Raw genomic sequence first — 27,336 nt, 5'->3', positions numbered from 1 at the left:
GCATCTGCTGGGATGATTTCCTCCCCTTTGCGGGGCCCTGGGCTCTAAGAGCTCTGAGGCAGTGCAGAGGGACCACTGAGGATGAAGATCTTCACTCTTACTTTTAATAGAGCTTCTCTATTTTTGCCACATCTTGGCTTCTGTGACTTAGAAAACAAACTCAGAAACTCAACAACATAGTATTTTATATCTTGAAAGGAGTTTGGGTCCATGCATTTATTAAAACTAAGTGAGTATGCACTTGAGATTTCTGTTTTATTATATGTGTGTTTTATGTAAAAAACTAAACAGTTACCGAACTCAATTATAGCATGCTGAAGTATTTAGGGGGAGATGTGTCGATGCCTGTGATTTACTTGGAAGTGCACCGAAATAAGGTAGATTGTTGCTCGGATACATGATGAAGCAAGGATAGTCACATATTAATGGTAAAATGTAGGGGGGGGGATTTATGGGTGCTCAGCCTATGATTCTTTCAACTTTGCTGGATGTTTGCTGTATGTTAGAAATTTTCCTTAATAAATTATTTAGGAAAAAAACCTCACCAGTATACTTTGACCCTCTCATTTTTGTAAGGGTAGAAAGTGAGATTCAGGGAGAATAAGGTTATGTCATTGACAGAGCAGGAACTGGAACCAAAAGATCTTCAAAGAACTGGTTGTGCTGCTCGCTTTACATCCAGATTTGAGCATTTGCCCCAAGATTTCTTTATGTAAATATCCGAAAAGTCATGAGTATTATCAAAGATGAAAAAAAGGCCTTCACAGGGTTATTGAAACTCCTACTTTTAGAAGGATTTCTTCTCCTCCCCCTCTCCTCCCCCACTCCCTCCCGTTTCTTCCCCTCCTCTTCCTCTTCCCCCTCCTCCTCCTCCTTTTTCTCCTTGTTCTTCAATCTGTTTTTCATGCTGGTAGCATTGAGACAATTTTTGGGCTTCTTGTAGTGTTTAATACACTAGAACTGATTGTGAGCCTATATATTGTATGGTATTTCTGGGCCAACTTTCCATTCTGTTTTTCGTTTTATATAAATAAATGCATATATTCTTTTGAAAGTATGGAAATGAAGTTAACATTTTAAGAAAAGGTCCATGAACTTTATATGGATTCTTCTAAAGCCTTTTCTGGGCAGAAAGTTGGTTTTGCCTCTGGTGTTTGACTGGTATAAGTCATGATGAAGGACCACCTAAAAATGACTTCTCCTTTATTCTTGTGCTCTGCTAGAACATTTAGAGGGTAAGAGTCTCTGGAGTCAAGCTTGCCTTAGGTTTAAATCCTAGTTATGACATTTCTAAATGTGAATACCTGGAGAAGTTACTCAGATTATCTGATCTTTCTTTCTTGGGTATAAAATGGAGGTACTAATAGTACCCTACAGATTGTAGTATTCCATGACATCAGCCATCACAACTTTTATTAGTGGTAACCTTAGAGTTTGCTAGTGAATGCCTTATATATTTGCATTTTATATTTACATTTTGTTTCATTTATTTTACTCTTTATTTATAGCTGATATTTGCTTTCACAAGGGATTGTGCTTCTGAATATTTATAGGATTTGCTTCTTCCCTTGTCCTGTCAATAAAGCATACACACTAATTCTCCCAGTTGTTTGCACAAAACCATGAGTCATCTATAAAGCACATTTTAGTTAAAATTAGGTTTATTTCATAACTGTGCTGTCCTTTAAAAGATTTTTTTTCTTTCTCAGGTTTTAGTATTGATTACCACTTTTCAGTTTCCTCTTAGGTTTCCAAGGTTAGAACTGTAGACTCGTACAAGTAAAAAATAAGAAATGTAGACTTCTAAAAGAGTGAGAAATTAAAATTTTAGTCATCAGTGTGACTTAAAAAAATTGCAACATAAAGATGCTACTTTTTCATAGTAAGTGAATAAAAACTTACTTGTAGGTGCAATTTGAGACTAATGAAAATGTTGGCTTAAAAGTTGTTGGATAGGTGTATTTTATCCACCCCAACCCAGTACGTGTGTGTGTGTGTGTGTGTGTGTGTGTGTGTGTATATATATGCATATATATTAATACATAATATATATACATAACAACACATGTGTATATTAATACATATAAGATATAAACATGTATATAATAGTAAATCATTTTAAAGAGAAAAAAATCAGGCTTATATTTATATGGTTCAATAGTTGTGTAATGCTTTCTTTGTCTACCATTTGAAACCCGTTTTTTTTTTTTTAATGTATATTTTATAGTTTCCATGAGTGGCAAAATGAGCTATGGTACAGAATTATAAAATTTGGTGGGTGGGAGGAAACTTTGAGATCGTCTGGAATTCTAGATTTGCCATTTTTAAGTTTTATTTCTGGAAGTCTAAAAAAATACTTACGTTTAATTATACTTTAATTACATCAAATTAGAATCTCTGTGAATGGGGACTGAATATAGGCCTACTCTTCAAAAGCTCCCTGGCGATCAGGGTCAGAATCATCCATCTGGTTGTGTGTGTGTGTGTGTGTGTGTGTGTGTGTGTGTGTGTGTGTTTGAGTGTTTTTGCCAATAATTAGAAAGGAAACAGAGAATTGCTCTAGACCTTGGTGAAGTCACAGAACCATTTATCTTCAGAACTGAAACAGAATCTTGGTTTCCTCTTAAACCAGTGCTTTTTCCAGTCTCCTCCACAGCTTTCTTTTGGCAACTCCAGATTGTGTTATTTTTAATGAGTTTGTGTGGTCCCCAAAACCCTTGGAGTAGACCTCTCCTTGTAACTCAGGCCTTGTTTTGGTAGATGAGCCTTAGGGATAGCATACATTTGTGTTTCCTAAAGCACTGGGGAGTGAGTGAAGATGTTGGAATAGCTCCTGTATCCCTGAGCTAGTCTGGTCAAGCTCTTCCCTAGAGTTCTCCCAGGCCAGGATTAAGTGCAGTGCCACTTCCAGTTGGTCACTCTGAGTTTAATGTATTAATTATGTCAATTAACATTAACATAAAAATATGTTAAGTAATATATTATACTTTATTCAGAAATGATGGGATTTGTGTGTATTAAATTAGTTTAGCTATGGGATATCTATTAAATTATTTTAAAGATGGGAGAGTAAACAAAACAAATACATTCTGTAATTAAAGCTCATTTAAATTATTTACCTATTTTATGATATTCATATGATTTTGTTCTTACCTATAAACAACAATATAATTCATTGACTTTCTGTATGTTTCAGAATTTTTTTAAATATGGAGGTGTAATATCATTCCATTAAAGCTCATTTCCAATGAATGGCAATATGGAAACATGTGTTTATAACCCTTTTATGATATATTCTTTGGAGAAATGCAGTTCATTCTAGGTCATCACCATTTCTTGCTGTGGTGGGATAATGTTATAGTCTCAAATGGCATGTGGCCAATCATGGATGCAGTGTTAGTGCCTCTTGAAGGCCTTGTTTAAAACACTCACTCTGGGATACTACTGTGCTTCTTTACTTCCAGACTGACCACTGCTCTAAGCAGTGTTGGGGCAATGCCTGGGCTGCCCGAGCCCTTGAAGTTCAAGAAGAAGCACCTGGACTTCTCATGATGGGAGGTCAGAGTCAATGTAAGTGACTTCCTAATTTGGGGGGCTAAATCCCTTCAGTGATTTTAGGTCTGTATGAAGTCAGCCATAGAAATGATTATTTTCAGTGTGTGTTTTATGTCATCATAATACACCCAAATATTGCCACTGACTTAAAATAAAACTTTAGAAGTATTTCTAAAGTAGTAAATTCTTATGCATCTCTGGTGAAAAGCATAGTTCAAAGATACAATTTTTTTTTTGTTTCATTAGGATTTCCCATTGATATTTTCAATTCCTCCAAAATATTACTTTGAGGAAATTGAAGTTACTGGAAAATGTACATCAATTAAAGTTTAGAGAAAACTTAGAGAATCTAATTTAAAATTTTCTTGGACTTTAAAGGTGAGCATAAATAGATTCATAAATGCCTAAGTGGGCAAAGCTACAAATTTATATTTTTGGAGATTGTTTTAATTCTGTTAGAGTTTGAGCATTGTTGAACATTGTGCTCAGTACAGATTTATTTCCTTTCGAAGTTGTTACTTCATGAATTCCCAACCATGTAGGAATTCCCAAAGGTAATAGCTTAGTAAATTGTATCATAAAATACTTGGTATATGTACAAATGGATAACAAAAAATAGTAGAAATAATGTTCATTTGTGACAAATTACAGGGATTGAATTTTTCCTTTCGGGCAAAATAATGAAGTTACATTATGATGCATGTATTAAGATGGAATTTTCATTATGAACAAAGAGGAGAAAATATTATATACTTCGAGTTTTATTCTCATCAAGTCCTGAGGATCTAAATATCTTCTCAAATAGTTTTTCTGCGTATAAGTTATAAAGTAATGGTATTTGAAGATGATGAGGAGATCATTTCTCTTGTACAGTTGAATTCTAGAGCTCTTACATAAAGTTATAATACTTCATTATATAGAAGGGAAAAGAAGGTTCTACAGTAAGTAAAGATTCAAATTAGTTTCTATTTTTCTGTATAATGGCTTGCATCTAACTCTGACAAACAAATTTGAACTTATACAAAATTAATGTTTTATATATTGCTACTTCTTTAATTGAATCCATCCTATATAACATATTAAAATAGTGGATACTGGAAAGAACACGATATATAAAGCAAAAAGCCCCAGATATATTTTAGGTGCCCGTTCCCCAATTTACTAGAGTGTCATTTAAGTTCACTGAGTGCCTACCCTTCTAGATTGTGAGGATGAAATGAGATGACATATGTAAGATTACTTGGTTAACTATTACAGGCTGTAGAAGATTTGTTAATCTTTTGGGCGCAACACTTAGAACAAAACACTTCAGGTCTGGGTATTTTATCCAGCAGCCTTAAGTAAGATTTTCTTTTTTGTGTAACTTTTATTTTTAAAAAAGAGCAAGAAACAAAGTGATTCAAATATACAGTAGGCTGGAATGCATGGAATAACAACATCAAAATACTTAGGAAAGCAGCTTAAGCTACCCTGGCATGTCCCGGATCAGACGGTCTCTACCAGCCCTCCTCCCTCTCCCTCCTCTGCCCTCTTTCTAGCTTCCTCCTCTCCTCTCTCTCTTTCTCCATTCTGTTTTTCCCCTTCCCATACCTTCCAAGGATGATGGGACTTCCTGCTTGTCTCCTGACCTTAGGTTTTATACCCTGCAGGCCCTCTCCTTCATCGATACTATATTGCTTAGACATCCTGGCAGGTTTTGTATAAAGCTTTTTGACATCTTTCCCTTGATGTTTCGTAGTAAGACAGGGTGAAGCTCTAAGCTGCTGGACCAGAAAAAGGAGAGCAGCCTTTGGTCCCCAGTGAGTAATAAAACCACAGGTGGTGTTGACAGGTGTGTATAGTCACACTTCGGCTGAGATTCTTCTGTGGTTTGAAACTCCTTGGATGGATCTGTCCCTACCATTCATAATTCGAAGAAAAAAGTTTTTAAAACCACACCACATGTTTAGAATGAAAACTCGGGGAAGAACAGAAACAGAAAAGTTATTAATGCATTAAAAAGGAAAAGTAAGCAGAGTTTGAGAAGATGCACGTAAAAATCTGAATCCCATAAACAGATAACAGTCAAGTTGATTTTTTTTTGATTTGAGATGGGAGGAAAGCTCTCGGATGAGAAAAACAAAGAGAACTTATTTTACCAGGGTAGCTGTGCTTGTCAGAGCTGATCCCAGAACAGCTGACTGGGGCTCTGAGAAACTGTGTGTACCAGTTGACCTGGGCCGAGAGCACTGAGAAGGGAGAAAAAAGCCAAAAATGAATGGGTAACAGGAGGTAAGAAACTTATTTATCTTGGCGTTCATAATTTAAACATCTTAAATCAAGGGGAGTATCTGTTTTGAAACTCTTTAAACTTATTAGAATCAAATACTTGTGTGATTCTTTGTTACTGGTTGTTTGTTTTTGAAACCTGTAGTTGAATGAGTGGTTTAGAAAGCTGGATATTTGCGTGAATATTGTTTACCACTCTGTAATTACCCTGAGGCAGAAAATCGGGGTTGCTTTTCCTCTGTTCCCTTCATTTCTTTGTTACAATCATCCTTTTCCTTCCCCGCCTATCTTCCCATGTCTTTTCTTGCTCTCCTTCCTTGTTTTCTGTTCTCTGCCCCAAGATTTTAGAATGATTTCTATCGATGCACAAGCCCTAATTTGACCGTGGGACACCTCAGAAGTATTTTCCTCAAACGTACCCATCATAAGTAATATTATTTTAAAGGGGATTCATGTGCCACATTGAATTTTTATATTTTCTCTGTTGCATAAAGAGACTGGTGTTGATAAAGACATAAAAGTTAAACAACAGGGAATTACTTCAATAATTTGGGCTATTTGTTAGCATCGATTTAGGATTTTTAGAACTTACATCTGTGTAAAAATTGGGATTTTGGAACGTGATCTTTAGACAGAGTCTGCCCTTTGAGGGTTATGATCTAGCAGTTAGCACAGAATTTGAAAGGGTTGTTCTCTGGTCATTGAGTTTTTTTTTTTTTTTTTTTTTTTTTTGGCCTGTTCTTCCACATTTGAGTGATTCTTGAGGTTCTGTAGTGTACCTGTCAGGTAGGGATTAGCTAGCGTGTACTTGTCTTTGGATAAATTACAAGAACGTGCCACCTCTGAGCAGAAGAATCCTAGTAATGCACTTTTCCTTTCAGATGTGGCTTGGCACTGAGGCTGGGCTGGGTTTGCGTCCCCTTTGTCACTCAGGATCTGTTGCACATGTATAAATAGTAGAATCATATGCAGTAGCCCTGCCTCCAAGCCACAAGGCTATGAGAAAAATGGGAAATTTTCCCAAAATCATCATCAAAATCCCAAAATACAGCATGCACTTTCTTTCATTTAGCCAATAATAAGAAATGACTGACTTTTGGAATTAGCAGATTATCAACATTTTAGTGATCAGTTTTCAAAGTTTTATAAGTAAACTATTTTAAGTATAGTCATATGATCTTAATTATTAGAAGAGGGAATCTGAAATATAAGAGTTGTTTCTATACTATTTAATGAGGCATTGGGGTAGGAATATAATGCAATTTTTAAATGAAATTTTAGTTTAAATAAGAGATTAAATTTTGAATATTGTCACAAGTCGAAGGGTTGGTGGCAGTAATTATGATTTGCCAGTCTTGTTAGCATTCCAGATTCTCAAATAACCTGGGAGCCTGTGGATTGCAGTGGAAATAAAATTGTGTGTGTGTGTGTGTGTGTGTGTGTGTGTGTGTGTGTGTGTCTAGTTTGATTATCTGTCTCCTTATTATCTATATCTGCTTTTTTTATCAGGTTTTAAGGCCTTATTGAGGAGATAGTGAGCAGGATGGAAAAAGTTCCTGGTTAAAAACCTCATACTTAAAGCTGTGATATTCCTCTTAATTGCATTTAAAAGTGTGAGTGGGTAGATAAAACCCCACAAGAAATGAAATTTGGCTATAATGTGATTGGCAATTTGCCCTTTCCCCTGGTTAAAGTTCCTATTTTATGGAATCAGGAAGATCACAGGGGATGGTAACATGGGGTGGGAAATAGAAGGCTACTCTGTTCAGGAAGCAGAAGCAGGTGGGTGAACCTGGAGTGTCATTTGGATCCAGTTTGCACAGTGTAGTGATGAAACCACCTGAGTTTCAGGGATCCCTGCTGTCGTTCTGGACATGGCAGCTGGCATTAGTGCCATATGCTGTCTTCATTGCTGTTTAAGCTGAGTGGACAGCCACCATCCAGTGGTGCCCTGTCAAAGCCAAGAGCTGGAGGCCAGACCCCAAGAATTCCCAGCCAGCCAGTTGTGTCGGCTGACTGTTCTTTCATTAACTTTGCAGAAATGGGACGTTGTGGTTTATACAATTGAACAAGTACAGTTTTGGACTCTACTTAGTAAGTCATGATAAGGTGTTATTGGACTAGATGAATGGAGTAGACTAGGTTTGGGTTATTCTTTTTTTTTTTTTTTTTGATAAACCCCGATTTTATAAAAAATAAAAAGTAATAACTCTGGCCATTGACTATTCATGTTTAATATTTTAGTTTTGAAATGTGAGTTTGTTACACTCCTCAGTTAGAAATTAGAACAGAACTATAAATACTGGAATTACTTTTAAGAATCAAAACAGAAAAAAAAAAAACGCAGGTACATTAAAATCTTAATTAAAGACTTTTGCATACCATGAAGGAAAGCATGGGTTTTGGAAGATATACACTCAAATCAAGTCAAAGATATTTGCTTCCTCTTTCACTAATTTTTACTTCCTTAGATTGTGTTTTGTAGGAATAATGAATTTGTGATTCTTATGTGTGAAGGACTTTTAAACAAGTTTAAAGTAAAACTGAAATAAAAATTATTAAGGTTATATCTACACATTAAGTATGTTTAATCTCTTTTAGAACTGTAAGGTTTAGCAAGGTCTATCTTTCCCTTTCTTCCTCCCTCCTTTCTTTCTTTTCTTTCTTTCTTTCTTTCTTTCTTTCTTTCTTTCTTTCTTTCTTCCTCTCTTCCTCTCTCTTTCTTTTTCTTTCTTTCTCTCTAGTTGTTGTATTAACAGTTATAGGCCAAGTGACAACATCATTGTTTTTAATAAAATGGATTAATAGAAATGTAAGAGGATTAAGTATTTCAGGTTCTGGCTTCTATGCTTAATATGAGAATATTGGTTTGAAGCCAGTATATGAAACATGCTAATTTATTGGTACTTTGTTTGAAGTAGTGTAGATTACCTCCTCTGAGACTGTTCGCCTGGGGCCGTCAGTCTCAACCTGGAGCGATTGTGCCCCCAGGGGACATTTGGCAAAGTCTGGAAACATTTTTGGTTGTCACAGTTGGGGAGGTGGGCTGCTACCAGCATCTAAGTGAGAAGAGGGGGTCAGAGATGCTGCTAAAATCCTGCAGTGCACAGGAAAGCCTCTCACAACAAAGGATTATCCAGTCCAAATGTCAGTAGTGCTGAGGCCAAACAACCTCGATCTAGGGGTGTTTACAATTTGGCTTCCTCCTTGTCTCTTTTCTTTTTTCCTTTTCCTTCTTCCCTTTTCCATTCCTCGTTCTTAAAGAGGCATGTGTAACTTGGTGAGGAGAGGAGTGACTGACTCTGTTTTGTGCTAAGGTAATCTGTTCAGTCATTTCCCAAGGTGTGGTATTGTGCAGAATGAAAAGGGACTCGGGAGAGCTGTCCTGTAGCTCTAGCCCTGGACATATTTCTTAAACTCTTTCATTTCTTTGTCTCTCAATCAGAGCTGAACGGGACCTAAGGTTTCTTCTAGTCCAACAAAGTTAAAATAGTTCGGCTAGACAATTTATTCAGCCTGACATGAGTACCTCCTCTGTGTCAAATAACATGCTAGATTCTATGAGTGAAATGACACAGAAGACCAGAATATGTGGTTCTGATTTCTAAACGCCCACAACGTAACTGAGGAGACAGATGTAAACAGATGTGACCATGCACTGTGATGAGCATTGTAATGGAAGTGTGATCAAAGTTCTGCAGGACAGGGGAGGACAGCTACTACCTGAGGTAAACAGAGCTGGGTAGAACCTCATCAGAAGGAAAGTAGAATTTGACAGACTGTTGGAGGGTTAGATGAGGGATTTGCCAGAAGGCAGGAAGGGCATTGCAGGCCAAAGGAATGGCATAAACAAAGACGTAGAATTATGCCAAGCCTTGGAATATTCTCTAACTCTGCAAGGTTTCCGTATGGCTGGAACATGATCACTGCATAAAAATACTCTTCTTCTGTTGCCTTAAAATATCAGAAATTTCCAAAAGAAGCTTAAAGCTGAGAAAAGTAAACATTACCCCTTCGCCCTGGTCCTAACTCCTTGCCATTCACTCGTTTCCAATGTGTACACCCCAAGCACTGCCAGCCTCAGTTCCAGTCTGAGGATTCCCTCAGGCTCCTGGCTCTCCTACTTTACTTGTTGTAACTTGTGCCTCCTCTGCTGCTTCATTGCTAATGTTGTGGCTTGTGGTGCAGAAAAGTGAGGAACAACAAATCCAATTAAAAAAAAAAAAGTGACTGATTTTTTTCACCCCATCAAATACCCGTGAAATAAGTTTGAATTTTAAGAACCCCCTTGGGGCGATGGGCTTGAGTAATTAGAACTGCTGATTTAGTTCACAAATGCAGGGGAACCAAGGGCAGTGTCATCCCATTCAGTTCTTCTAAAGTAGAGAGCGTGATGGCAGAGATCGCGCCAAGGCTTTTGGCACAAAGTGACAGTAGTTTTTGGCTTTGGGTGACCAAAATGCTGCTCAGCATTGCCGAACTAGTGGTTCTCAGCTTGGCTTAAGTCACCATCACACTCAGTTTTCTTTTGCAGCTGTGAAAGTCGGTATCCTCCTTCAGATTAGGTCACGAAAGGAAACAAGAGTATTGAAAGAAACTCGTCTTCCTACTGTCTGTAAAGAAGTAGACAAATTATACATGAGTTTTCCCTCAGCAAGTCTGACTTTTTCTCAGGAGAAGTGAATTGAAATGGAGTAACTCCTCCTGTTGCTTTCCTTTGGAAATATCCAGATATAAAAAGAAGCTATGTAGTAGATATCACAGTGATGAGAGTTCAGGAAATTGGTCTTCTATTTCCAGCCAAGCAGTCGACTCTCTGTGACACTTTATTTCTTGATTTCTGAACTTCTCCTTATAGAAATAAATCCTGTAATACCTGCTGCTGTTCATTCCTTAGGACTTAGGAAGTAATGTCTGTATTGAAGAAGTAAAAGGTTTTATAGCACAAGTAAATATTTTTCCAACCTTAATGTCCATTAGTGCCCTGTTTGTATGATTAAATTCTAAGTAGTCTGATATTTGGCAACATCTTTTTTTTCCCCCACCAGAATGTAAAATTCATGATTAACTCTTCATTATGAATTTGTTTAAGCATCACTCAACCTAATAAATATCCCAGAAAAGAGCTGACTTGGCTGGAGTTGAATCAGTACAGCTTTGCTAATTTGGCCACTAAATTAAGCCAATACTTTTTAATCTCGATTGAGCTAAAGGGGAATGTTCAGAAATCAAGGCCTGGGTGTATTCTCCCAGAAATCACTGGAGTTTGGCTGTCTTCATCAGGTTGGTAAGAGGAGGAGAAGGTACAAATAAATGTGTTTTAAGGCCAATGTGTCCCCTTCGATAGGTATAGAGCAGTAGTGGTAATATCAGAGGGACTATAATGAAGAATTAATGGATAAGCAATCATAAGTGTGATATAAGAGAATTGAAAATAGTTTGAGTTCTTAAACACTGTTCATCATGCAACAGGTACATATTCTTTCGTCATCTATTAGATTTTGCTTTCTATATGAATAGTTATTTATTGCATGCTTGAGACCTGGAGTAGACACTTTTATTGAAATAGTCATATTCATTTACATGCAGCCTGTGGCTGCCTTTGCATTACAATGGCAGACTTAAATAGTTGCAACAGAGAACATATGGTCCACAAAGACTAAAATAAAATATTTACTATCTTAAAGTCTGTTGACCCTTGCTTTAAAGAAGTGCTTTTTGTAAATGCAAACTAATTTCTGTGATTTTGATAAATTCGCTCAGGGTCATTATTCTCCTAGGCAAAAGAAATTATTTTCTTTCAAAGAAGTGGAACCCCAAATACTTTCTTTGCATCTTGTTTGCTCATACTTGAGAAATTCTTTAAAAATGCAAATGTTGAAATAAAATGTATAAGGAAATATGTTGTTTAGCTCATAAGCACTCCAGAAAAAACATAGGCATATAGTAGTGTAGTGACTGTAAAGTGACCTTGAATAGTATGTCACCAGTTGTATTTGGGAAGTGAATAGATAACAGTCACAACAGCAAATGTTTATAAAGTACTAATTCTGTGTTAGGCACTGTTCTAAGTACTCTTTATGATTCCTTTCTTCAGCAACTCTTTGAAGTAGGATAATTATTATCCTTAGTTTATAGATGACATTTTTTACTTGTGAATACATTTAAAGACTTAAACTTGTAAGAAAGACAACTAATAAAATACCATTTATAATTTATTTCATGGATTTATTGATACAAATGAATACTTATGTTTCTTGAGATTATAAAGCCAGGTCACTGTATCCCATGACTAAAGTATTAAGAATGACAGAGAACTGTTTTAATTAACTTAGGAAAGTTATCTTGAATTATAATTTGGTAGTTTGCAGTTCTGAGCTTAATTTAATTTTTAAGCTTCTTCTAAGCTTAATTTAATTTTTTTACACAGTTAGATTTCTACTGGGTTTATTTTTCTCTTCCTTCAAAGTTAATACATTCAAGTGTGCCCATATTGGAGACTGCAGTGGCTAGCCTTGTATTCTTCATGGGGTTGTTCTCAGTTCATTCTGAGATACTGCACTTACAAAGAGGAAGTGGCCTGAGGCAAAGCCACGTTTCTTGCAGGTGGTAGATACTTGAGAAGCAGAGGATACAGTCCCCTCACTCTATGGCTTTTGGTAGGAAAACAGGCGCTATCCTAACTTCATCAGTAAGGATGTCAGAAGAGTGACCAATAGAGTTTGACTGTAAGCGGATGAACCCATGGAGAGAGAGTCAGAGAAGGGTTGGACATCCTGGAGTAGGTCGTGAGATACCTGCTTACATACCACCTACCATCTCCGCCTACGTGGAACTTGTCTTGGGGAAGGACTAAGATTACAGTGAAAAGAGGTGAGGAGGACAGGCCAGGAATGCTACCAGAGACACCCGCGACCAGGAATTTCCCTCTTAGTCCACACTCATGTGAATAATCGCCCCTGCCCTTCTTCCTTTTCTTGAATCTGTAGCACTGCTATTTCACCTCTTCCACAGATCACCATAAGCTTGTGAGTCTGAAAATGTCACGCACCCTGTTCCTTGTATTACCGTCTCTTCCAGATTATTTCTTTCTACTGGGACATTCTCAATTTTGTGTGTAGAAAGTGAGTATTTCTAACAAAGTACTCCTCCTCCCTGACTCTCATCATCTTTATAAAGTTCTGTGTAGCTGCTTACATTGAGACAAAAGGGTAGGTTCCTATATAGGTGTAGCTTACAAACCTTTCAAATTGAGGGTACTCAGCATCTGCAATAACCTTGCCTAAGTCAGAAGGCAGAGCTCAGGTGTGAGGCTCAAAATGGAGACTGCGAATGGGAAGTGAGTACTGCGTTTAGTTTAATACGAATCACAATTCAGATGCCTTCTTGTACTTTAGAATTGGTTTGTAGTCTAGTGTTATTAAAGAGAGTTGGAATTACTTGTCAGAAAAATATTTTAAAAGAATTTAATAATCATTAAGTCATTATGTATATAACTATATATTAATTATAAGTATATAATTATTAACGCATTAATAATACATTTAAATACATTAAAATCAACAAAGTTTTTGTGTTCCCTTGACTGTGACAGAAGCCTTCCGTGTTGTGTGTGTTGATTTAAAAATTTAAATCTGCTGCACTGTGGAATAAACTGTGACACTGAACTGCTTGATGTATGGAAAGCTCCGGTGTCAGTGTTGGGCAGAGAAGAATGCTGCACTTAACTGTACAGTAAGATCCTTATTTTCCCTCGGTACGTTTACTGCTTCCGATTAGAATGTTAAAGTGGCTTTAAGTATATGAAACTTCTCAAATTCTTGTATAAGACTTCACAAATTTATATGGCACTATACGTGTCCCCCAAACCCTCAAACCAAAACCTGAAAACCAAACCAAAAACAAAACCCTAGCATTTTTCTCTTCTGTGTCTTATTTTTAAAGCTTCCTTTGCATGCTGCTGGTGGTGTGGATTGTGGTGGTGGGTACTTAGAGCACCAAGTAATTACCTCAGTTTCATTTTCCATAATTGTTCAGTAAGCTCACTTCCCTTATCTGATCAGTTTCTCCTCATAGACTCGCTGAGATGTTATCTGGGTGTCTGGGGGCAGGGAAGGGAGGCTGTTTTGTGACATCCCCATCAGATCTGAGCATCATCCAGTGCTCACACTGGTCTGCTTGGGGGAGACAATTCTGGGCTTGTGCCCACTGCTGTTTTCTTGGCTGGAGTTCACTGTGGAAATCAGGGATGATGAACGCATGTCCCTGCTGACGCAACCATTGTTTAAAAGCCCAAGGTTGACAGTCCATCCGTTCTGGCAGTCTGTCTTTTAGCTTTTAATTTCAGGATCACTTTGATGATCTTTATACTCCGTGATCAACTATCTTTGTATCCTGCTTAGGGCATGGGAGAAATACCCCTGAATACCTTCCTTGACTCATGAGGGTTTGAGAGGAGCTTGGGGGTACTAACTGGCGTTTTATTCTGGCTCGGTGGCCCCAATTGGAATAGATCCACTTGACTGTCACTTTCCTCCTGGATTTTCTAGCCCGCTCAGCATTCAGCTTTTCTTTTAGCATGCTGGGCCACCCCCCCCCCCCCCCCCCCCGCCCCATACCCTTTGCTATTTCAACACTCTTGATGACTGAGTCCCCTACTGCTTTTCTTTATCCTTCAAATTTCTATGAGCTCCTTTTATTTCTCCTTTCTGTGTTGCTGGAAATTCCCCTAAGTCATATCCACTGCCTTCTCAGGGTGGCATTCATCCTCACTCTTTAAGTGCAGAATGCCTGCTGGGAGACACTCTTTATCATAGAGGAAATAATTTTAAAAATGCCATGGTGTTTTCAGAATCGTTTCTGTAACCTCTGATATGTGACTTACACTGACTGTTCTAGTCCTGGCAACTACAAGTCAGAGGATGAGCCTCCGTGTCAGGTAATGATTCAGATGTCTTTTAAAAGGTACAGAAGCCGTGCTTAGAAATCAGGCACAAAGACCTGACGCCCAGCTTTAAGAGAATGACCCGGGGAGCTAAAGGCAGTGAGGAAGAAGTTCACTTGAAAAGAAAAGGCAAGAGATTTTTCTCCTTGCTCTGTACCACATGTTTTCATTATAGTAATGGTTGATTTCATTCCAGCAGACTCTGGGATCACCTCTAGCCAATCTCTTGATGGCCACATCCCCTTCTTAGTGCCCTCTAGAATCTAATTGTTAAATTATTTTTCAAGTTTTTTATTCAAATTCCAGTTGGCTAATATACAGTGTAATATTAGTTTCAGGTATACAATATAGTGATTCAACACTTCCATGCATCACCCGGTGCTCATCACAACAAGTGCCCACCTTAATCCCCATCCCCTGTTTCACCCATCTCTGCCCCCCCCGCTCTGGTAACCATTAGTTTGTTCTCTATAGTTAAGACTCTGTTTCTTGCTTTGCCTCTCTCTCTCTCTTCTTTTTTTGTTTTTTGTTTTGTTTTGTTTTGTTTCTTAAATTTCACATATGAGTGAAATCAAATGGTATTTGTCTTTCTCTGACTCACTTATTTCACTGAGCATTAGACTATCTAGCTCTATCCATGTCATTGCAAAAGCGCAAGGTTTTGTTCTTTTTTTGTGGCTGAATAATATTCCATTGTATACCAGATCTTCTTTTTTTTTGTTTGCTTCAAGTTTTTTTTATTAAAATTTAAAAACATATTTATTTAATTTTGAGAGTGAAAGAGACACAGAGCATGAGTAGGGGAGGGACAGAGAGAGAGACAGAGACAGAGACAGAGACAGAGACAGAGACAGAATCTGAAGCAGGCTCCAGGCTCTGAGCTGTCAGCACAGAGCCCGACACGGGGCTCAAACCCATGAACCGTGAGATCATGACCTGAGCCAAAGTCAGACACTTAACCGACTGAGCCACCCAGGTGCCCCAGTTTCAAGTTTTTATTTAAATTCTAGTTAGATAACGTGTAGTACAATATTGGTTTCAAGAATAGGATTTAGTGATTCATCACTTACGTATAACACACAGTGCTCATCACAACAAGTGCCCTCCTTAGTATCCATCACCCATTTAGCCCATCTCCTGCACACCTCCCTTCCAGCAACCCTTGGTTTGTTCACTGTATTTAAGAGTGTCTTATGGTTTGCCTCCCTTTCTCCTATTTCCCCTGTTCCCATATGCTCATCTGTTTTGTTTCTTAAATTCCACATATGAGTGAAATCATACGGTATTTGTCTTCCTCTGACTTGTTTTACTTAGCATAATATACTCTAGCTCCGTCTACTTTGTGGCAGATCTAATACATTTTAATGTGTTTATCACAATGGCCACAGGATCCCCTAATAAACGATAGCCGTAGTATTTCTTATTGCTTCAAAATACATGGAAGCTACTAGTGGGAAATGGAATGAACTGCAATTCTGTTTTTCCTTTGTTCCGGAAAGTCCGTATTCTGGGATCTGATGTTTTGTTGAAGATAAAAATAAGAATTTGAAAAAGAATTTTAGTAACTTAATAATTTAATTTTTGATTAATAGTAGATGATATTTCTTGAGAACCTGAACTGTTTCTGGCACTTGGCGTAAAAATTTTCCAGTGTTAAAAACAATAGTGACAGTGGTTATTCCCATTTTGCAATGAGGAAATTGCAAATCAGAAAGGATCAGTCATAAAACTGAAAAGAAGTGGGATCAGGATTAGAATTTACATCTGTCTGAAGTCAACACCCCTGCCTTTTCAAGTTATTAAGCTTCAGTAAATAGATCATGTTAGAAGTAGCTCTGTGACAAAAGACCTTGTGACAAATAACGTTTGTCTCTTAGTTCCCTCAGGAACATGCCGAGGGAGTGATGCGAGAAGAGTCCACGTTACTTGTCTGACATCAGTCTCTTTTGCTGTAGCAATATATCAATTTAATGCAGTACTGACTTCGTGCACGTGATCTAAGTTCAACCTGTTTTAGGCCTTACTATTTTAAAAATAAAACTCAGATGTGGGAAACCAGACAAAATGAACCTACAGCTTAGTGAATTAGAAGGTGTAACCACTACCCAGGTCAAGAAGTAGACCCATGCCCCGGCTCCAGAAGCCGTCTGCGAGCTCCCCCCCCCCCCCCCCCCCCCCGGTCAGAGGCCTCTCCTATTCTGCCCATGTAACCACTACCCTGATTTTTGTAATAACCACTTTTCCCTATGGCTTTATCAGCTATGAGTGCATTCCTAGACACTGTAGTTTAGTCTGGCCCATTAAAAAATGTGATAGATCTTTGAAGTCTCTTAATCTACAGGTTCCCCTTCAATCTTGTTCTTTCCCTTGTAATCTCCTTCAGGAAGAACTTGTACCCTTTAAGTGTTATAGTTTACCCTAATCTACGTTTTGCTGATTTGGAAACTTGTGGTGCATTCAGCCTGTTCTTCTACGTTCTAGATTTCTTGCACTTAGCAACCGGATCCAGACGTATAATCAGACTCAAGTTACATCTCTCTGGTGGTATATGTTCCTTTTATCAGGAGGCAGGCACATCATGCCTAGTTTTAACTTTTTGTATTAGTAGCTGTTGACACTTAAGACCTATAATAATTCCATTAATTCCTTGAGAGTTACAAAAATGGTCATTCTTTTTCGTTTATATAAATAATTTCATAAAATATTTTTTCTCATTTATTTTTTGGCTAGTAGTCAGAGGTACAGTTCATATAGGAAAGGCACGATAAATGTTTGAATCTTTCCCTTTACTTACATGGTTTTGAAGACAATAATTTCAATTGCTGTCATCCTCTAAAAGGGACCAATTACTATTTTGAAAAATCATAATTAACTAATTTGAACACATTTGATATATTTTATTTCACAGCAATTAAATAAAATTGAGAATCTGTCTTTATACTGCTTTTAAAACTTAAAAAAATTTTTTTAACGTTTATTTATTTTTGAGACAGAGAGAGACAGAGCATGAAAGGGGGAGGGTCAGAGAGAGAGGGAGACACAGAATCTGAAGCAGGCTCCAGGCTCTGAGCTGTCAGCACAGAGCCAACGTGGGGCTCGAACTCACGGACCGCGAGATCATGACCTGAGCCGAAGTTGGATGCTTAACCGACTGAGCCACCCAGGCGCCCCATATACTGCTTTTAATTGTGGGTTTTTTTTTCTTTTTTTGGGTAGTTTTCTTAGTGGTTACTCCGGGTTTTATAATATACATATGTGACTTATCACCATCTACTGGTATGAACATTGTACTGTGTTAATTGAAGCATGAAAACCTACCTTCCATTTAGGTCCCTTTACCATTGCCATATTTAAGTATTATCGTCTTAAGTACCCTATGATATCACTTATGTGTGGAATCTAAAAAAGCCAAACTTCTAGAGGCAGAGACTAGAATGGTGGTTACCAGGGACTGTGTGGTGAGGGAAATGGGGAGATGTTACTCAAATAGTACAGACTTCTAGTTTTGAGATGGATAAATCTGGGGATCTAATGTGTAGCATAGTGATTATAGTTAATAATACGTAGTATATACTTGTAAGTTGCCGAGATGATAGATCTTAAGTGTTCTCACCACAAAACAGATATGGTAGTTATGTGATGTTATAAGGTGTTAGCTGAGGCTACAGTGGTAGTTGGTTCACCATATTCACGTGTATCAAATCAATATGTTGTACACCTTAAAGTTACACAATGTTATATGTCAATTGTATATCAGTAAAACTGGGATGAAATCATTGTCTTGAGTATCAGATCATGTTGTAATTTTTGTATCAATCATCAAATATGATTTATAATACTTGTGAGGAGCATAGTTTCCTGTAGACACCTAATTTTCTGGTCCTTCTGTTGTTCCTACTCCCTTCTCATGTTCCAAGATTTCTTCATCTATTTTTTATCATTGTTTCTTAGCCTATTCACTGGAAAAAACTAGGAAATATTATATACTTTTAAAGATAAATTACCTATGAGTTCATTCAGACACTGCCAATTCAAATTTTGGATCCCTGGGTTTTTACTTAATCTTTTTATGTCACTTTGTTTCTCAAGGACACAGAGGAGTTAGAAAATTCCATAATTATTCTATCCCACGTACTATACACAGTGTTTTCTGAACAACAATACTAGGACTATTATTACCAGTTCTGATTACTAAAAATAATAAAACAAATGTCCTTGCATATGATACATCTATTAGCCTTCATTTTTTGTCAGTTTCTAACAGCAACATACGATCTTTTCTTCCTTCTAACCTTCATTTCCTTTTGTTCTCTAAGTGCCTATTTATTAAATGCTGCACACAAGCTCTTTTGCTGATGTGCCTCTACTCATTTTGGTTGTCTAAAGTTCGTTCTCTAGTAGTTCTGTAAGAAGGCTAAGAGTAGCCACGTTCTCTGAGTTCTTTCATGTTGCTAGCAGTTTGTATTCTTTACACTGAAAGTTTTGTTGGGTAAAAACCTTTGCCTCATATTTTATTTTATTTTATTTTTTGAGGATCTTAATTATACTCTCCATTTATTTCTGAAATAAGGCACTACTCTCAAAGAAAATTATTTTCTTTCCTTAATATGCCCTATACTCCTTTTGTCTAGATGCCCACAGGATTGCTTTTTTCTTTCAAGTCCAGAATGTTACTAGATTATACATTGGTGCTGATAGTTACGGGTGGATACTTTCAGGTACACTATGTGCTTTCTTAATATATAATTTCAAATATGCTTATTTTAGGATTTTTAAAAATCATAATCTTTATCAGCTGTCTTGTTTCTTTCAGGGACTGGGTATAAAATAATAGAGTGGACACAGTTTCTCTTAATTATTTTGAAAGTATGGCTTCACTGTTTTTTAGCATCTAATATTATGTAAAAATCAGCAGCCCTTCTATTTCCCGTTAAGTTGCATGCTTCTCCTTTTTCTGCTTTCATACCCACTGTTGTGAAATTTCTCCAACATTTGCCTTAGTGTAAGTCTTCATTCATTCATTCGTTGGACAGGCTCCAGGTGAAACACTTTTATCAGGAGAATCTGGTTCTTCAGTTTGAAGAAGATTTTGTCTATGTTTCTTTAATTTTCTCTTCTTTTAATTTTCTCATTTTATAATTACTTTTTAAATGTTTTCAGCGTTTATTTTTGAGAGAGAGAGAGAGAGAGAGCACGCGCGCGCAAGCGGGGGAGGGGCAGAGAGAGGGAGACACAGAATCTGAAGCAGGCTCCGGGCTCTGAACTGTCAGCACAGAGCCCAACACTTGAACTCATGAGCTGTGAGATCATGACCTGAGCCGAAGTCAGGCACTTAACCAACTGAGCCACCCAGGTGCCCCCTAGTTGAATGTTTAGCCTCCTGGATTAATTTTCTAATTACTTTTTCTTTTGTTTTCCCATTTTCCATGTGCTATAGACTGTGTTCTCTCAAACTTCATATATTGAAACCCTAATTCCCAATGTGATGGTATTTAGCAGTGGGACCTCTGGGAGGTAGTTTAGTGATGAGGGTGGAGCCCTCATGAATAGGATTTGTGCCCTTATAAAATAGACCACAGAGAGCTCCCTTGCCCCTACCTCCATGTGAGAACGCAGCCTGAATTTCGCCTGCTAAGAACCAGGAAACTGGCTCTCAGCGGACATTGAAACGGTCGGCGCCTTGCTTTTGGACTTCCCAGCTTCTAGAACTGTGAGAAACGAATGTCTGTTGTTTATAAGTTACCCGGTCTGCGGTATTATAGCAGCCCCAAAGGATTAAGACTCCATCTCTATGTCTTTTGTTTTTTAAACATAATTTTCATGCACTAGAGGTTGCCTTTGAAGTTTACAGTTTGATATGTTGACAAATGTATGCAGTCCTTAAGCTGGCACCACAATATCCCACCCCAGCCCCCATTCCCTGTGCTCCTTTGTAATCAGTCCGTTTCCCCACCCTTGTCTCCTGGCAAACTTGACTCTGTTTTCTGTTCCTAGAGTTGCCCCTTAAAATCACTGTTCTTCTGTTCTTCTATCTTGCAGGGTTTTGCAACTTGCAGATAGTTTTTTTTTTTTTTTACCTACCTTTCTACTAAATATTTTATTTAAGCTATATTTAAAATTTTTTCTAACATCTTGTTTCATGGCTAGAATGTCATTTTATCTGTCTATGGATATTAATTATGGTTTCCTAGAAGTTTTTCTGTATTTCCTCAGAGTTCCCTTTTTTCTTTGCTTTGCTCTTCCCCCTGCACCCCCCACCCCCAAGTTGATTATGTTTCTTAGATGTCTGATGGTTCTTAACTATCCAATTATAATAAGTGTCAAGTACTAAAATGCAGATTGGAAGTTCTGTGCACCTGGGTGGGTCTTGCAGGATTTGGGGCTTCACTATAGAGTGATTATAGGACTAGCTGGTCATTCACTGGTAACTGCAAAATTATCTGTAAATGTGTTTCTTAGTGTTGGCATGCTACCTTCAAAGAAAGAGTCACTAGTGTCCTTCCTAGTATTATGAGCCTCCAATCTTATAAATTTGAGGCAAGAAAAGGGGACTGTGGATCTCATTGATGACCATGCAAAATATCACTTAACCATTGTGTTTTGAATATCACTTCTCATCCTGGGTTTATTCTGTTTTAGTGTCCCCAAATCTGACGTCTAATTGGCTCAGTTTCTTCAGAATCTATAAAACTTTTATTCTTCTGGGTAGCTTGACAGATCTCAATGGGGTAGGGTCTGGGAACTCAACCATTTTTTAAACAGATTTTAAGATGACTCGACTGTTTTCAGCCCAGGTTCATCTCAGCCTTCCACTATACTTGGAACTTTCCATCGTTGAACATTTTGAGGGTTCCACAAGGCAAATTGGCTTATTCCCTCTTCATTAATTCTGTGAAGCTTATCTTTCTTCCACTCTACTAAGTCACTTACTCTCCTTTTATCTACTTACTGTTTGGGTTACAGAATTTTTAAGTTTCAGCCGAGATGGTGTCTAGACTTTTCTTTCTTGTTGTATTTATTGCTTAGGGGGAGTTTTGGGAGTTTAAGTGTATGGAAATGTCTTCACACATCCATCTTGAAATGAGAAGTCTGCACCCTAAATACCCCTGTGGACTTATATATAAACTGTAGTCTTTTGTGGCATTTGACACAATGTACTACTATTGCTAGAATTTCTTTCCCTTTGGCTTTCCTGGTTTTCTTTACTCTTATTCTTGTATGTCTACCTTATTCTTTTGTTTATTCTTATGATGCCACTTTCATCCATATTATGTCTTAGACATGGATAGAATTCTGGGTTGTAAAATTATCAGTTTTCTGTCTTTCCATCAGTGATCACTTAGACTATCATATTGAGCTGTAACCAAACAGTAGTTCTAGATTTCCATCTTCTTACTGGGCATTTTTATTTATGTATTCTACCCATTTTAATAAAAGTCAAATAATAAAATTAAAGATCTCTTCCTTACCAAATCAGCTTCTCCTCTTCACATTGCTAAACCAGGACACTACAATTTTCCTATGCAATCAGGCTTGATATTTTAGAATTGCCTTTAATTACAGCCTGCATATTTAATTGGAGAGTGAAGCAATCCATTTGATTCTTTCTTCAAAACTATATGTGATTGCATTCCATGTTTTCTTTCCATTGCTGCTGCTTGAATACAATTTGAGTTATTTTTTCCTTTATTATTCTTATTATTCTAGTAAGAGATATATATCACACATTTGTATAAGTAAAGTAATCTGTTGGGTGTAAATTCCATCAAACCGATATCAGGAAGCTGAAATTCCTAAGAACTGTACAAAATAATTCTGTCTCTCTCTCTCTCTCTGCACATACGCACACACACATACACACATACACAGTGTAAAAATAGCCAAGAGATTGGTAATTTTATGATGAATAAACTAGTTGTATGGGGAGGATAAATTTATTTTTTAATTTGTTCAAGAAAAGAATATTTAACATTAATATGTACATGTGTAAACTAGAAACTTTTAAGGAAAATAGCATGAGATTTTTGCCCTTTTAGACATTCCTGTCTATATTTTTGTTAAGACAGACATGATGTGGATATGTAACCTTTTACATATCTTGTGTCATCTATTTTCTTACAGAGCAGAATGCACATAGGCAAACTCTATTATCTATGTGGGTCTTGCAGATACAGTATTGGATGGGGACAGACTCCCTTGCATTTTGTAAGCATTCACCATTTATTGGGTTGTTTCTTCTTGGTATTCTATATCCTGCTGTAAATGTTATACATTTGCTCAGTCCTGTCTCTTAGAATCACTTATCTTACTATTCTATATACAGAATAATTCAGAATTTAACATGATTTTGTTACACCAGAGATTCATGATCACTCTATATCATTTAGATCTGAGAATAAGACATATTTTCTGTATCTTCAGAGCTTTGTAGTTGGCTCAGAGTTATATAAAAGCTTAAAACAGATGCCTTCTTGGTACTTAAACTTGAAAGATGTGATTTTTTTTTCTTTTTGGTGACTTTTGTTCTACCGTCCTTACTTCTGAACCTAAAGCATTTGCTAAATATCACTTTGTTATTATAATGATGCAAAAAAAGATTCTGCTCCTCATTTGCCAGTTATAAAAGAGAGGCCTTGAGAAAGTGTAATTCCTATGAGGTCCTATAGAACAAAGTGAGCTTGTTCCAATGATGAGGCAAGAATTAAATTTCAGGAGAAAAGTGGAGGTAAAATGAAGACAAGAAATTGAGCATAAAGAGAGCATATACCAGGAGTGAGTGAAACAGAAGTACAAGCCATTATAGAATCTGTGAGGAGGGAAACAGAGAACAAAATACTTAATGAATGATGAGGCTTAGACATATTTTAATAATTCATTGTTGGTGAAACTTAGCAATTGATCTAACTTAGAATGACACCTTAACAAATCATTGGGATTTTTATAGCCCAATGCCAACCTGAAAATGTATTTAAGTTTGAAGTATATCCATTTGAAAAGGAACCTAAAATTAAGTTAAAAATAGGAAATAATTGCCTGGACAAAGTACTCCCACATGCAGAGAGTAAATGTTATAACCAATACCTAATGTTTATTAGCTTGCCTGCCTTCCTTCCTTTCCTCCTTCCTTTTATTCTTTCTGTTTTTTATTTTTTAGATTTTATTTTACTAGATCATAAAACATAATTATTGTACTCAGGTTCTTTTTCCTGTTATTTCATTCTCCTTTCCTGTTACCTTGACTTTTTAAAATTTTTGGATTTTTTAAAACTTGGGAGCTCTTAAATAAAAAATGAGGAAAAACAACATTTTTTATTTGAATCGTATTGTAGCATATGCATTTTTTTAAGCCACTGGACTTCAGGTTGTGTTAGAATAATGGCCTTAGGAGTTCCTCCGGCCTGAGTTTAGGTCCTGGCCAGGACACTTACTAGCTCTATAATCTGGGCCCAGCTGCTTTTTCCTCTGTTGGCCAAGAATAGCAAATATTTGAATAGCTACTGTGTGCCATTCTTTCCAGTTTTGGTCATTAATTCATTTACTCCTCACAAAACCTGTAGGTATTATTAACCCATTTTGCAGATGAGGAAATGGGAGCAGAGCAAGACTAAGTAGCTTTCCCGAAAGGACCATACATCATAATTTCTTCATCAGGGCTATCTGCTGAGATCTTTTCCAGTTTCGCCTTTGGCCATTTCTCTCCACAAGCCTCCTGCTGTCAACAATGTTGGCACTTGCAGTTGCCGGAAGCTATCTGGCCATTTCCCATCCGCGTAGCTTTGTAATGCACTTTCCTGTGAGCTTCTTCCCTCCCCATCTCTTCTCCTGCCTAACTCTTCATCCTCCTTTCAAGACCAAGTTCAAATCCTGGCATGTCTTCTAGCGGAAAGGCTTCCTTCTCTGTGCGCCTGTGGCTGAATTAAAAAAAAAAAAAAATGATGCTGGGCTTCTATGGCATTTGTTGTGTTTTATCTTTTAATTTTGCATTATACTCATTGCTTTTTTGGTCTACCTCCTTGACAGGCCGAAGCAGAACTTAACGACCTGTGTTTCTATTACCAGAATCTAGATAAGTACCTCTCAGTACTAGTATACTATAGTATAGTGATTGAGAGAAGTATATAATTTTTGAATTACAAGTTGTATAGTTTGAACAAGTTCCTTTTTTTAGCTTTTGCCTCTCCAGTTGTACTAATGGGTTCAATACTCTTTTCATCCTCAAAGAATAACTGTGAGAATTGAGATATAATATGCTAAATGTGCATGCATGCCATGAGAAGCTTACACAACAAATGAAAGCTGTTTTGGGGATTATTAGTAGTGTCCGAGATTATTCACATGCCTGGGCTTTCTCAGAACACCCAACAATGTAGTATATTACTGGTCCTGTATCTTCTTGAACACAATTTATTTTCGTGTCAGAAAACATTTTGTTTGGTAAAGTATTTCATTTAATGGTTGAAAACAGCAGAAAAATTCCTTTAATTATCAAAGGTGAATGGGAAATTTAAGTTCCTTTTATTTCTCTTTAAACTTGCAATATTTATCTGGGTGCTTTAAATCAAAATTAATTGCACTGCAGGATTAATTCCATTATTCATTTACTATACTCAGCATATGAGAAAGGATTGCTGGCTCATGCAAATAGAACAATTGCTGAAATGGGTTTTTCCTCTTTCCAATCAAATTCTTTAACAATTTAAAAACTTATTTTCCCAACTATAAATTTTAAGCTTTCTTATGGAGAAGCAAATGTTAATTTTCTTAGAAATCTCCTTGAATAAAAAAGAGCCTTACTTTATTAGTTGTATACTCTATAATGTCAATTTTATTTATGCCTTTAGAAATCTTCTTAGAGAGCTTTGGAGTTCCACATTTTAAAAGATCATAAAAAAGATCATCTCTTCTCTCTTGGTAGCATTTTACTTTTTTTGTTTCTGTCGGATATTCTTAACACGATTTTTCTAAATAGTAGATTAAATTTATATAATAAAGTAAGCTTCCTTTAAAAGAAAACTGCTTATCTCCTTAAAAGTGAACCTTTAAAATACTCATGCCAGGAAGTATTAAGTAAACCATGAATCTGAGTTCTAGTTGTGGTTATTTGGAAATTATTTCCTATAGTCCTCCTAAGCCACATGTACTCTTTGGAAAATGTGAAGCAAAATACTCATTACTGACCTCATCATTTAAAGCCATAGTAAGACAAAATCATGAAAAAGAAAATGCATGCACCATATAAATAAAGCTGCTAAAGTAGATTGAAGTTATTTTTCATTTCTGACTTTTTGCTGTGTATTTTATTGGAGTTGAATATTTATCGTTATTTTTTTTATTGTTGCTGCATATGCACAATATGTATTGGCTTTTGCCCATCATAATATTATTGCGTTTAGCTCTTCCCCCTTCCTATGGGGATTGACCTCTCTATGCCTGTGTGTATGTATTTTTAGTAGTTTCAAATTCTTGTTTCAGGCCTTATGGACTCAGCTATTTGAGAATACGCAGTCTTCTGATACAACTTCATTATAAAGGGATAAAATGCCCCTTTGGAGGACATTCAGTGTTTGGAGATGCGCTTATTGTTAGTGATCCCAACAGTTGATTTGAGGCTGTATCTTAGGGGAAGATGTTTTAAAATGTACTACATGAAGCTTATTTTTGTACAAAGCTGTCCAATGTGTTTATAAAATCCAGATTTCTCATCTGCTGTCTTAAGACCCTGCCTGACTTGGCCTTTATTTGCTCTCCAACTTTGTCAGAGGACCTTATCTTCTGACTCTAAGCACTTATGTCTCCATGGTCATATTTCAGGTCTTCTAGCACAGACCCTCTTTCTGGACTCATGGTTTTGCATACACTTTTCTTTTTGCTTTCAGTGCTCATGGCTTATTTACTTAGTTGACTCATTTTCATTATATAGGTCTCAATTTAAAAATTACCTTCTCAGAGAGGCCTTCTCCATCAAGCCAAAATTACTTGTTCCCCCATGTTGTCTGTCATAATATTATTTATTTACCTGATTATACCTATGTTGTGTGTTATGTTGGTGTTTTTTCTTATTGTCTTCTGTACCGTAAATAGTAGACCTTGAAGAGAAGCATAAAGAGATCAAAGCAAAGTTCCTGAGGTAGGAAGGAGCTTTATGTGTTCCTGTGTGCTCCAGTGTGGCTGGAGCATAATAGCAAGATAATGGCATGAAATGAGGTTACAGAGTTTAGCAGGGACTGGAAGACCATTTTAAGCAAAATTAGATTTATTTCATTGTATAAGGGGAAATCCTTGTAAGGTTTTATGCAGGGATGAAAAGGTCTATAGTTAAAGGAATTCTGATTCACTGCTCTTGGAGACAAGCATTGGATGTGGGAAAGTAAACTGGGAAAGCCCATTCAGAGACTCGTATAACATCTAGGGGAGGAGATGGGCATTTGGACACGGTGGTAGTTGTAGAGTGGGAAAAAAAAGAAGATAGAAATTGAGAGAAGATACTGTTGGTGCCGTTTTTGTAGATGGGTAATTCTGGCATTGGTGTTACAAGTTTGGATTTGAGGATTAAAAGATTTTGGACGTGG

General features: G+C 37.0%; 1 protein-coding gene across 3 annotated transcripts in view; it reads left to right on the top strand.

Annotated features, from left to right (window-relative positions):
- TLL1 (tolloid like 1) overlaps window positions 1-27,336 on the top strand; it is a 213,917-nt gene that overhangs the window by 29,027 nt on the left and 157,554 nt on the right. For 2 of the 3 annotated variants that reach the window (XM_023252695.2, XM_045055704.1), the window contains exon 2: window positions 3,465-3,570. The exons of the other annotated variant lie outside the window; for it this stretch is intronic. In XM_023252695.2, coding sequence (XP_023108463.2) covers window positions 3,549-3,570 — 22 coding nt within the window. In that variant the 5' untranslated portion in view covers window positions 3,465-3,548. The remainder of the gene's footprint in view (window positions 1-3,464; window positions 3,571-27,336) is intronic. 3 annotated transcript variants of the gene reach the window in all.

This window comes from Felis catus, chromosome B1 (genome assembly GCF_018350175.1).
Source record: "Felis catus isolate Fca126 chromosome B1, F.catus_Fca126_mat1.0, whole genome shotgun sequence".
In the NCBI taxonomy this organism is placed as follows: domain Eukaryota; kingdom Metazoa; phylum Chordata; class Mammalia; order Carnivora; family Felidae; genus Felis; species Felis catus.
Note: the sequence above shows the minus strand (reverse complement) of the source record. Positions and strands in the feature narration are given on the sequence as shown.